This window comes from Buceros rhinoceros, unplaced genomic scaffold (genome assembly GCF_000710305.1).
Source record: "Buceros rhinoceros silvestris isolate BGI_N320 unplaced genomic scaffold, ASM71030v1 scaffold1856, whole genome shotgun sequence".
NCBI lineage: Eukaryota > Metazoa > Chordata > Aves > Bucerotiformes > Bucerotidae > Buceros > Buceros rhinoceros.
In genome coordinates, this window is record NW_010415582.1 from 29,895 (window position 1) to 43,420 (window position 13,526).

General features: G+C 42.0%; 1 protein-coding gene across 1 annotated transcript in view; it reads right to left on the reverse strand.

The window, feature by feature from the left end:
* GPR107 (G protein-coupled receptor 107) overlaps positions 1–13,422 on the reverse strand; it is a gene marked incomplete at its 5' end in the record, with an annotated part of 29,643 nt that extends 16,221 nt beyond the window's left edge. Inside the window, 13 exons of the mRNA XM_010137450.1 lie at positions 1,066–1,109; positions 2,947–3,077; positions 4,075–4,192; positions 4,764–4,837; positions 5,828–5,903; positions 6,761–6,894; positions 8,402–8,509; positions 9,339–9,392; positions 9,699–9,733; positions 11,410–11,576; positions 12,101–12,189; positions 12,430–12,480; positions 13,297–13,422. Of these exons, the coding sequence (XP_010135752.1) occupies positions 1,066–1,109; positions 2,947–3,077; positions 4,075–4,192; positions 4,764–4,837; positions 5,828–5,903; positions 6,761–6,894; positions 8,402–8,509; positions 9,339–9,392; positions 9,699–9,733; positions 11,410–11,576; positions 12,101–12,189; positions 12,430–12,480; positions 13,297–13,422 (1,207 nt within the window). The remainder of the gene's footprint in view (positions 1–1,065; positions 1,110–2,946; positions 3,078–4,074; positions 4,193–4,763; positions 4,838–5,827; positions 5,904–6,760; positions 6,895–8,401; positions 8,510–9,338; positions 9,393–9,698; positions 9,734–11,409; positions 11,577–12,100; positions 12,190–12,429; positions 12,481–13,296) is intronic.
* Between the last annotated feature and the right edge of the window lie 104 nt (positions 13,423–13,526).

A 13,526-nucleotide genomic window follows, 5' to 3' on the forward strand; every position in this document is an offset into this window, starting at 1 on the left:
TGTGGGGGGGGTGTGTGCGTATGTGGTAGTTGTTTTTAATAGCTTTTTAACAGCTTGGAATCTCAAAAAAAGCAAAAAATGCTGGGCTCACCCTCATTGTTTCAATTTAACAGATGGCAAGAAAAGACCTAATCTCTGCAGAGAGCTGAGCTCAGTACCCAGCCTCATACTTCACCTACTACAGAGGCAAACTGCACTGAAATGGGTGTCTCTGTGGAAGCCAGGGAAATGGCTGGAGGAAGTACCCAGACCTAGGAGGCTATTCTCAGAATGGAGAGACAAGAGTTAAAGGATCAGACTGGGTTGAAAGGATGTTGCCAACAAAGGACCTTCTACAAATAAAGCCTTCAAAGAAGAGTAAGCCATCAAGTGACAGAATATTGAAATGGCTGCCTGCTTCCAAGAAAGCCAGCGCTATGCTCTGTCACTTGCATCTGCAGCCAGCTGAGAAACTAATTCAGAAGAAATGAGCAGATAAGGAAGGAAAAGCACACTCTGCAATAGCCCTGTTTGGGTTGGCCTTCCATCCATCCATCTCCTCACTGCTACAATAAACATAACTCGACTTTTCACAAGCAGCCCTTTAAGCTGCTGTTCAAACACAGACAAGTCAAGAACTGTGTTACATTTAATGACAATTTATGGTTTCTTTCATGATGAGGTTTGTTCCCTCTGTTCTAGCAGAAATTGAAACAAGGGGGTCTACTATGACTAGTCAGCAATTCTGAAATTCATTTCTACTTCTGCTTCTGGCCACTCAAGCCTGAAAAGACAAATCTGTCAGAATGATTTGCTCTAGATGTCGTGTCTAGCTTGAGCACCGAGAGCTATGCAAATACCAGAGCATGAGCTCCACAGATGGGTTCTGATAGTCAAGGCAACACACGAAAGAGGTCACTTTCCAGAAGTTAGTCCTATAAGGCCTCTGAGGAAAAGCAGCAATGCAGCACTAACTTAGATTTATACTCTTAGTTCACATGTTTTAAATCAGCATCATGTGTTTGTAATTCTGGCATTATCTTAGGACACATAACATAAAACAGAAAAAAATTACAGATTACTTGCCTTTCCCATCTGTTGCTGAAGCCTCCTGTAAATGTCTTATTGACCTGAAAAAATAAAAATAGGGTAGATTAGCTGTAAGTTTTACACTCCCTTTTCACGGCAGCCCTTTAGTCAGCTCTTTGTGGCTGGAGCATGCCCATAATTAACTGTGCTCAGTGTGCTTGGCGCTGCATTTATTTCACGCCAATCTACACAGCTCAGGCAGTTCGAGTACCTGTATCTCCTTGTGATTAAGAAAGCCGATTGCTAAAACCTACTTCAGCCTACAGAAAGCTTTGTGGGAGGAAGGGAGCAGAGCAAGAAACTGGGGCAGTTTTCAGAGTAATGCTTTCCACTTGAACAATTAAGCTAAGCTACTATTCAGAGTACTGCCAAACATTTGGCATCTTACTGCTCTTTTAAGCTCTTTTCATTTAAATAGTTGATTACAGCTTATGTGTCTACATAGGCAACTTATGTAACAGGAGCTACCCTTCAGGAATGTAAATTCAAGGGCCAAGCCTTAGTCACCTTGTTTACATGAGACATCCCAGCTGCAGTGACACTATCCAGATTAAAATGGGGCAGGATTTTAGGCCCTGGCCTTGGCTGCCAGTTGACATTAGTACCATGACAATGCAGGAACACAGTTGCACACCATTAACAGTTACAGGGCATTCACCCAAATGTGTTTGTTCTTCAGATACAGCTCCGTAATGGAAAACAAGTTTTGTACCAGTATATTAACTGGGTAGAACACATGGATTCTGGCATTAGATAGTAAGAGCAGTGACCATAAGCAGCACCTTTACCTAAGAAACCAAAATCTCTCTACAATTGAAGTTAATATTCCTGCAGTTTTCTTTGCCGTAGCCAAACGCTCCCAACCTCAGAAGAGATGCAGCATTTTGACAGGATTAGAGGCAGGGACCGGTGGGTAGTGCAAATTTCTTGGGAGATGTTTCTCAGCCTTGGCAGAAGGCCACAAAGATGATAGTGCACTGCCCTTACCTAGAGGGCAACTGGGCAGGTGAGGACAGCTGAAGCCCACCCTCACAAATTAGACCGAAGCTTACTCCCACCTACAGAGCAATGTGCCCATGTATCTTTTACACACACATATGCATTATGAAACAGTTACACGCTCTACAGCAGTGATGTGTTTACTACAGAGATTCATATTCACTGTTCTGAAAAAATAAATCCTGGAGATTCTAGAGAAAAAGAATATTCTGCATTTACTAACCAAGGAGCCAGAAGCTCCTTCATACGCTCCTTTAAATCCATCTGTTTATCCAATTAAGAATAAAATGAATTTAGAAGATAAAGAAGATGGCAAGAAGCAACAATAGTGTTTATCTGAATTATCTGTTTTAGTCGAGTTTTATATAACCAACATTACTCCTTGCCAAGCAGAGTGGAAGGAAGGGCAGAGAAACACTCCCTGTGGGACTATTTCTTCTAAACAATCAAGTAAAAATGCAGCCACTCTGCTTGAAGGCAGCACTGATCTTAGAGAGCACTATTGTTTTAACATTTAGCAGCCTGGTTTCCAATCCCAGTCACTAAAGCAAAACACCATTTCTCAATGTAAGAGGGTCAGCACTTCTGCAAAATTCCAAGTTTCAAAAGCACCTACAGCCTGCACTGTGCTGGCCACACATAAATCGCCACCCACCTGACTTTATCGCCACTCGAACATCCCCAAAACAAGCATCTTCCACAACACAAGACTGAACTGTTAAGACTTACAGAGTTTTAAAAAAAATTCACAGAACACTTGACTCCAAAGGGCTGACTTGTTTTTGCTTCAACAGTATCTTCAGCTCTAGCAGTCAACAGCCATCAGTTCAGATACAGCTCAAGCATCAGGGCTCAGAAACGCCACATCCAGCAACTCACCATACCACTGGAAACAGAATGGCTCCACAACACAGCAAGTCTACCAGGAAGAGGATTTCTTTCCACAGTCCATATTCGGTTGTCCCCTCTTCTGTTGACTCTATGATAATGTATGCCACATTTGCCAGTACCTACAGGACAAAACATGCTTAATGGTTTCCATGGCTTTCCAAGGAGGTACTAGATGTGGGTTGCCACTTGAGCAAAAGCTGTCCCACAGCTGCAGAAAGAGCCCCATTCAGTAACATCAACAATTCTTCTGCAGCTCTATGTCAAGAAAGTCACACATTCAGCAGCATCTGCACAGGATTTACAGAAATAAAACTGATGGGAACTTATTTCTGCTGACATTCAGAAAGCAGCCCTTTTTGTTATACACCATGCTGAATCTACTGTATCAGTAGAGATAAAAAGAGTAAAATCTATTTATTAAAATACAGAAACAGGACTCTGCATACACACACAAAGCAAACAGTCTAAATGTGTTATTTTAAATTAAGACAATAATTACAGCCAGTCATTGACACATTTTGCACTCCACACCTGAGCTCTATAGGAACCTCAAACACTCCTTAGATACTTCTGGTTTTACAGCTGGGTAAGGGAGCCCATCCAGCAAGGGAGAAAACCTGTTCTAGCTACATCACCACATGCAAGCATTGCCCTCCTACGTACTGCAGTTCCTGGAGCAGGAGACAAGCACCCATCACTCTGAATGCACTGGGAGACTTTCCCTCAGACCCAGACCTGCAATCTTGGTTTCCCCCCTTTTTTCTTGAGTCCATTCAGCAAGCATTTCAGAAGTGACAACTTACATTTCATTTCTCTGCTTAGGTTGTGCCGTTTTGCAGCCCAAGTTCTGCCCCAGCACAAATATGGCTTATGGCTCATTTTTCATTTGCTGACACTATTTGATCACCATTATCTCAAACTCAATACAGGGGGGGTAAATTCCAGAAGTCACTTCTGGCCCACGAAATTCCAGCTCCACTTATACTGTAATGAGTAGGCTTATACAAGCAGTAATTAGGTGGTATTTTGGGAAGGATTCACAGCCTTTTGCACCAGCAGCGCAAAAGAGTGCACTCTCTCACAAGAGAGTAAGTGCTGACACGGCTCAGTGCTCACCTGAAGCGGGATGACAATCATAAAAATTTTTTTGTCTTTATCTGACAGGATGTGTTTAATGAAAGCCCAGCCTGTGCCAATAAGGGCGATGGTGATGAACAGAAGAGCACCCTTCAGTCTGAAAGAGAAACAGATATAGCAGTGAGAGATTTATTTTAATCACACTTCCTCTTCTGCCCAGGTTCTCTCCTACAGCCACAAACCCAAACAAATGCCTCGCTATTCATAATTTTGGCAAATGCTTATCCTACAACAGTGTGGCAGATGTACTTGCTTACAACTGTGTATCACAGAGTAATATTACGCTTCATTCACAGCTATCAATATATATCTAATCTTTTCCTGGGGGAGGCGTCCATTCGGTGGTGAGAACAGGGGAAAACACTGGCAGCTGTGCCCTCTTACCATTCACTCCAAGAGCAAATTAGATACTTGAATATTAGTATGAACAAAGAGAAGCAAAGCCTTTCTTATCCTTCTACTCCTCCACCCACACAAGTGCCAATTCTCCGCAGCTGCCCTCTGTCAGTAGAGCTCTCCCTTTCATACACGGCTGATTGTTGTCTTGTCATTCACATCCTAGTATCAAAGAATCAGCAATTTTCCAGTTTGCTCGGGAGGGGCATAGCCCCACAGGGAATTCAGTTCCATTGTCTGAATCTATCACATCAATCTTCTGACATACTTACAGGTGAGTGATGTAATAAACAACAGCCCAGCCTTCAATAGGAAATCCCTGAGAAGAAATGTAGTGATAGTCGATCTGGAAGCAGAAAACAGAGCATGTTACTTGACAAGCTGCTCACCAGCACCCCAGCCATGTCTACAAAATAGGCCTGCCTGACACCCAGTTCCAGTTTCATTTTCCAGGCAGCGTGTACAAACTCGGCTCTGTAACACCTCAGAGAATACTTCCTCCCAATGTACTCTCATTTTGTTTAGCAACAATGAGGTCATTTCTATTTGCTGTAAGTGTTAGTGGATATATCTCACACAATCTACATCCTTCCCACACAGCTCCCACACAACTCCAGTTAAACAACTGCTCTTGTAACCTTTTTATTCACCCATTGTTCAAGATCAGCTGCATTAGGTGACTAGAGGCTCTGCAGTTTTGCTTCTACTAGGAACCAGATTCAATGCATTGGACTCCAGGAGCGTTTGCAGTAGTTATCCTATCATGAACATGAAGGTGAAGATCGTGGCTGGCACAAACAGTGATTAAATGCTTCCCATCACCTTTGCCTTTCCACTGGAAGGACTCACAAACAAAGCCAATACAATTCAACAGGGGCTTTATGTATCCAAAGTGTTAAAGCTTATCATGTCTGGTCTGTTCCACTACACCCTAATATTTGATCTGAAATACCGCCCTGGAATTTCAGAAACATTCATCAAGCTTTCCATTTATTAATATTTATTGCAAGCCCCGTAGCTGAAGCAGCACCACAGCTCAAGCCTTCAGGCAAGCCTCAGATGGCCAAAACATCAGAATTCGCGGCACTCATTCAGCCCTCATACACGCTTGCTGCTTCCAGCCACGATCGCAACTGTATCTAAAGTCAGAATTTGCTGATGAAAACTAAATCACTTCCACTGAACAGCTGCAGTTCAGTTCTAATGCTCCAATACAAAAGACACTTCTCTCCCCCTCCCATTCTCCTCTGCAGAGTGGATTTCTCCAACAGCACATCCTGGATTCCATGTTTCTACCTCCTAAATGATCAACTTAAGGCATAGACGTTTTACATACCGCATGGAAGACTAAGGACAGAGATTTTGTGAAAGGGAGGGCTGCCATTAGCCAGTGAATTTTAAAGACATCGTTTCTGGGAAGAAAAAAGAGGAAGAACATCAGTTAAAAGCCAGCAGTAAAAATTGCAGTTCTCAAGGGTATTTCTTTAAAATCTAAAAATGTCAAACAGTAACTCCCAGGCTGAGCTGAGTAGGAGTGTAAAAGGATTCCCTTTAATGCTGCAGACCAAGTTTTTGCAACATCCTAACAACATTTCAACTACATGTTCTACAACTCTGATTTTTAATACTTGGGTTAATTAAAAATAGTAGTTCATAGGAACATCTTGCATATATTGATCATAACTGTTAGAAAATTTGCTAAACATAATCCAAACACATATTGCTCCAACCCTCTGTCCTCAAGTCACAACACCACACCAGCAAGTGAACTCCAGACTACCAAACAACCTGATCACCAAGAGAACTCCAGACTACCAAACAACCTGATCACCAAGTGAACTCCAGACTAAGTCAGAGATAAAGCCAAAATGGAACCATAGGTGCTTCTGCTGCTTTCCATTGCCACAAGCTGCCATTCTCCACATGAAAAAAAAATTCATCAAGTTTCTCGTTATTTAAAGACCTTTTCAAACTGTTCTCCTTTTATCAACTACAGGAATTTCCTACCTGTTGCCACAATATATTTCCATATGTACACTACAGGAAAAGTTTAACATTAGACTTGATAACTTCAGAACAGTCTGCAAAAATTATACTGAGGCAGCTGTTTTCAACTATAAACTGTATGTGTTAGGGATGAGACATTGAGCCAGATTTGGAATTTTAAGTAATTAAATCTGAAGGCGAATTGGGCGTTATAAGAGGAGGAATAAAAACAAAAATTAAAGTAAGCCCATAGTTGTCACGGACACTAAACTACTCCACTTACCTGCGTTTACGAAGTATGTGGATCCAGACAGTCCCAGACAGGAAGAAGAAGATAGCCATGGAAACGTAAAGTTTGGGCAGTGGGATCTCGCCCGCTGAGAGGTAGCTTTGAGGATTCTTTTCCGTAATTTCTATCTGAATATTAAAGTTGTGTTACGTGTACAATTGAAAAAAACATTTTGTTAAAGCACTGAATTAACAGTTACAGTTCACAATCAAATTCACTCATTTAAAATGGATTTTTCTGAAGTGGTGACTGTTAGGAGTCTCAAAGAAATGAATAAAAACAACTCTTCATCCTCGAGAATCTCAAAATACTTTGCAAAATTACAGCTGTAACAATCATTTCCTTGAAAAGCAGGAAAGGACAGAGCTTCCTTCTGGTGCTTCAATTACACAATGTAATTGAAAGGCAACTTTCCCAAAGAACAGTTGGTCTCTACACCAAACCTCATGGAGTCTGCCCACCTTTGATTCAGACACAGTATCTACAACCTTGTACAATAAACGAGCCATTTTTTTAGCACAGTCCCGATTTCAGGTGTGGACAATCACATATAGCCAAAAAACTCACTCTTACTACAGTGCCTTTCTTCACCTGTCAAGAGGAGGAAGCACTCTGCTGCAAGCCTGTCGTCCTGTGGCTGGCAAAACAAAGCTTCATTTAACAGCCTATTTATGCCCCTAAACAGCTTGGCCATATGTGCTAGGACTTCATTAAAATAATGCATCGACTGGTTTGTGGTACTGAAACTGTCCTGCGTCTCTAAATACACCCAAGCAAGTCGGTCATCCAGGTTTTATTTGCCATTTCTTCAGTGGGTCAAAGCAACAAACAGCAGTTCAAAAACTTGGTCTTCTCAACACACAACTTCAGAAGCTGATTTCAAGCACTCCAGTATGAGTTAAGTTAGGCTTGCTCAGTTGTGTCACCTACATGTTCCCTTGTGGTAGCATCAGCACCACCATGTAAAAAACCATTCGGGCGGCTGATCTGGCTGAGAGTTACCTCAGTCAGTGAGAGGGTTCGTCACAACAGCTCGCTGTACACCAGCAGGGATGGCAGCACGAGCACAGGAACACAAGGGAAAGCTTGAGCTGTGACAAGGCACTGGCTCAGGAGAGCACTGAACCCTCAGAAGTTAAGAGATAAGACATTTGCTGTAACACACTGCCTTTAAGATGCCATTTAAGTGTAGAAACATGTCTTTAATGGAGCCAGAAAAAGCAAAACCACTGAATTCACAAATACCAACAATTTAGATTGCAATAACAGCCTTAACATCTTCAACTGCATTAAGAAAAAGAAAGTGATTTCTAAGCATGGCAAAACACGAGCAGCTGTTTTAGCTCCTGCCTCATTACAGCTTTTCTGATATCAGTCACAACTGGCGACTGAACCCAACCCACCCTCAGTCTTCACAGTTCCAGACATTTCTCCAAAACCAGTATTCTTATTCCTCTTACTGTAGTTGCTTCCTTCAGAAATGCCACCAGGGACATCAAATGCACAACTCTGAAGCACTTCCAACCCCATATACACACTTGTGTACAGCATGCGCTTGGTACGCAAGCTGGAATCGAAAGCTGGGTATTTCAGCCTAAGTGCATGAGTTAATTATACTGTAGAAGCTCTACTCACATCCAGGCTGAACAGCCGCTGATCTTTAGTCGACCCACTGTCAACACATTTATGGAAATACAGGCTGTAGAGACCTTCTTGGTTATCAGAGCTGATGTTAAAAAAGAACTGAAAACAAGGAATAGGACAGTCAGCATTCTCCTCATTCACACCAGGGTTGCCCTGGTAAGAAGCCATCTCTACCAAAGCATGAAAGTCAGTCATTTAGGGTCAGCAGGTTCCTTTCTGCAAGCATACTGTTGTGAGGAGAGCAGCACAACTGTGAGTTTCACAGGATTCCGCACGCAAAATCAGGGCACCTATCTATGATTATGCATCCGGTAATCCCAGACTGTTATCAAAGCGCTTTAGGTATCAGTGTTTAACTTTCTTCACAACAGAGATAACAAGACATGTTGTGTATTTAACATGATGAAGTGTAAAACTGTGACCATACTTGCCCTAAAGCATAAGCAGCTGTTCTGTTCCTCCCCCAACTACCCAAACCGTGATAGCTACAGAAATGAGATCTGTGTCACCTGACAGAATTTAAAACATGTTTGTTCTATGGTAACCAGCCATCACAAGTGAAGCAGGGAGCTGGCACAAAGCCTTAATCGGTTCCATGCAGAATATCTTCCCCTCAGGCGAGTCAGCCAGGTCACAGCTATTTGTTAGAGATCTGTATGCACTAGTTGCACCACAGTAACCTGTAACATGCTGAGGCTTGCCGTTCTAGATGTGTTAGTCTGTATCATGCCAAAGACAGTATAAAACAGCTCCCACACCTTATGAAGAAAGATTTCCAGCACTTATTCTTAACAAGAGTCCACTAAAAAATGTACGGAGCTATCAGAGAGCCGTCTACAACCACTGTACTGCTTTGAGAAAAGCAAAAGTTGAAGGAACTGGCTGCACACATTAAGAATAGATACTGACCTGAAATGAGACCCCCTACCTGAAATGAAAAGGTCCCTCTGTCATTGTGAACAGGATGTTTCTGTTCTATGCCCTGGGAAAAGGAAAAGAGATTTTGAGATTTTATTTTAAGCAGGTAACTACCACATTTGGCTACTTCATCCACAGAATCATTACAGAATGGTTTGGGGTCTAAGGGACCTCAAAGATCATCTAGTCCAACCCTCCTGCCACCAGCAGGGACATCTTCCCCTAAATCAGGTTGCTCAATCGAAGCCACATTGTTTATTTACAGTGGAGGCTGAGAGCAATAGAAAATAATACTCTCCACTTTCTGCAATATGCTTAACTGCAATATTCCCCCAGATTCTTTCTGAAAGAACAGCGGATAGTTTCTTACCTGGGAGGATGTTGTACTTTGTTTGGACTTCTCATCTACAGATAAAAGAATTAATGGTACATTTAGAGTGTTTGCATCGGGACGTTCTCATAGACTACCACCTCTTACACATTGCCAATACCTTACTCAAATCCTCCTGTACTTGTCTGCATGGCAGTTTCCTTGCTAATCATTAACAGAGACTCTTTTCCAGTCTACTACACCCTCTACATTGATGTCTTGTACCCAAGACATCTTTCCAACCCCTCCAATTACAGTGATGGAGGAGGCAGATGACCTATACTAGATGCAGGCTACAGCCTTGTTTCACATAGTCTATTTAATATTATTACTGCACATTGTTAATTGCACTGACTAACCTTAATCTGGACATTAACACACGGCCTGACAAATCGAAGGGAAGGAAAAAGCTCTCAGCTCTCTGCTAAGAAAGGCCTCAGTAAAACCACAAACAAAAAACAAATTAAAACCTCAAGCACGGGTGACTTGCCAAGTCAGTATCTGTTCTGAACTTGAGAAAATTAAATTGATGGGGGACTTTAGTGGAGTGGCATGTCAAGTTCAGTTTCACTCCACTCCTGTAAGAAGCTTTTTATCCCATTCTATCAGGAAGCACAAGTTCAAGACTTAAGCTTTGCTTTAGGCTACCACACCTCAGAGTGCTATCAACCCGCAGGCTAGACTGTTTAAAGCAAGGAAAAGCAAAATCAGAGCTGTCAGATCAACTATCTTCAGTGCCATCCAGCTTTAGTTCTCGACCTGTTAGAGCAGCTGTAGAAAATTTTCAATGATATTGTAGCTTGTGAACACGACAGGCCAAGAGAGACTCAAACTGCTCAGCACTCTGATCTGAAGTCTAAACTCTTCCAGGAACAGAGAGCATGAACTGTTTAGAGCTAATCCCATCAGAGCCAAGATTATAAAGTTGTTTCATCTGCTGGTCTGGAAGGCAGATGAAGATTTGTGCCTCCACAAAAGGTTACTGGTACAGTTACTTTTCCATCCCCATGGCTTCCAAGTGACCAGCTAGATTCCAGCTCTCTAGATACATACCTACAAATTCATTCAAACGTCAGCTGGAAAGGACCTGTGAAGGTATTTAAACCAACTTCTGCCTCAAAGCATGCCTAGCGTCAATACTATATCACACTGGGCCTGGTTTTGTTTAGCCAAGTGTTTAAAACCTCAAAGGATGGAGCTTTTACAGACTTCTACAAATGATCTACTGCAGTGCAGGAATACAGACCCAGGAAAGCCTTATTTCCCCTCCTGACATCCCATCTGAGACATCCAAGATTTAATAAGAGGGAACAGCCACAGGTTACATTGTGTGCCACTACTAAAAATAGCTTGGCACCGCTGTCCTTCTAACCTTCCTTCAACTACCTGTTGGTGGCTACCAAATTCCTCCTTAGACTTCTTTTCCCCAAACAAAAGACAACCAAGTCACGGGGAGACAACCCAACTCACAGGTCCTGTAGGTCTCCAACACAGTCACGATAGGTCTCTGCTGGGTCAATGGAACTATCACAAATCATTGAGCAGGAGAGACTCCAGCCCAAAAGGGAGCTCTATGCTCAGGTTTACACAAGACTGTGTATCAAGTCCTACCCCAAGGGGACCCCAGAATGTGACCATACCAAATTGCTGGATGAGCATCAGTGAGGAATTAGCAGTGAGAGCACCTACAGGTCAGGGTTAGCAGGCTTACCTTTGCTGTCTGTATTTTCATTGGTCTTCACAGAATTTTTACTAGAATCACTGCTCTGTTCAGAAGTTTTTAGTGGCTTCATATTTAAGGCAGTAACATTTTCCTCAGATATGAATGAAATTTTAGGTAACAAAGAAGCAGCTTCTGCAGAGAACCATACTGTCACACTAGAACAAAGAGGTTTTATACAAAATGAAAGCAAATCAAATTCATAAGAAGGCTGTCATAGCCTACATGTACCCAATAAAGAAAACCAACTTGTCTTTACTTGTTTGAGGGTTTTTTGCCACAGGGAAGAGGCAAGCACCAGACCATGACTGATAGCAGCCTGGCACTGAACTGATCACTGTGGGAGAAGTCACACTACACGCTTACATCAAATACAAGAGCAGCTGAAGAAAAACAAGTTTATTCAGTGCAAGAGCTGCAAAAGTGACCCAAGACTTCGAGTTCATGCCTTTAGCACAATAAAGGTATGATTCTTTTGCCCTCTATCTCCTTATTCCTCCAACATACAGCAAAAATTCTTGGATCACTTCATACTGCAGATTTTTTTTTCTTTCACTCATGTAACCCATTAAAAATAAAGTACATGCACAGCAGCTTTCCAAGACTTTAAAAAAATTCTCAAGTGTTATGTTAGCTTCAGCTACAGAAATAACTTTAAAATGTAGTGTAACTATTTACTTACACATCACTTTTGAAGTCCAGAAGTAAGATTACAACAGAAACATCTTGCGCTGGTTTCTTTTTCAAGATACAATAATCCACCTCTTCATCCTGGTAATAAAAGCAAAACACCTCTGAAGTGCCCTCCTGCGCATAAGCAATGGGACAATTTCCCCCCAGGTACAGGTCACCATTCTTAGTCCAGCAAGTTGTAAAACTGCATTATCCTTAAAAACTTGCCCATGTCTAAAGGCTTTTTAAAATTATTATTTCTTCCAACCACTCCTGGAGTAAGGTAGGCCAGGAGATGTCCCCAGCTTAGAAAAGTAAATTCCCATCTCTTTCTCTTACCAGGTAAGTGGAGAATCCATCATTCCTTGTTCGATCCAAACTGAACCCCACCTATAAGACAATCGAGAAGAATCTGTTAAATTAAAACAGCTCAGGCTCCCCTAGTATCAGAAGCCAAACCACCACTGAAAGAGTCAAAGATACTGCTCTCTAACCAAATTAGCTATGTTTAAGGCAGAATCCAGGTAGTTTTCTCATTACCTAGACAGAAAAAAATGACTCAAATATGAAAAACTTGCTGCTTCATCCATATCAAACAAGAATAAAGTACATACTGATTCAAACCCGAACAAATCTAGAGTTCCTTCTGTCCCTGAACCTCTTATTTCAGTATTTTTCCAGACATTATTGCTTGAGGAAAATATGTCATACTTTCATTACTAAAGAGGTTGAACCATGCAGAGGAGTAGGAACACAAGTCTGTGTTCTACCTGAGTAACTCTGTCTCTCTGTTAAAATCACTAATACAATGTGCTATATAATATGTAATGTTAAGAGTCCTCTAAAAATAAGTCAGATGCTGTTCTGGAAACCTACCGATATCACAGCTCAAGATGCATTGCAATGCAACGGGACAAGGAGAAAAACCACACGCTGGAGGAGGATTGCTTAGGAAACCTGCGTTCAATATAGGTTACAGATGTGTAACCTACCAGCAGAGGATCCGGTGAGTTACAGTTTATCCTAAAGCAGGATGGATAGTGCTCAAGGGTAACTCACAACAGACATGTCCTCACTAAAACAGCTCACAGTGTGGAACAAAGACAACAGCACCACCAGTTTGGATGTGACACGTCAAACAAGTTCAGGCATCAAGGGAAATTTCACAGGAAGCTGAATACAGTCATTAGTCTCAAAGTAACTTACTAATAAACTACTCTTGTCATCAGAGCCCATAGGAGGCTTCAGGGAAAGGCTGCTGACATTGACTTTCATGAAACCACCCTTGAAGAAGCCGAAGGTATTCAGGTGCACTTTCTGCCTCACGTCATCCTGTAAGAAAGGAAAGTAAGTTTACAAATCACATACACAGCCATCTGCAGCAGCGGTCCAAGAGGAAGCAGAGCGACAGAGATTAACACTTCCTGAAGCATTCC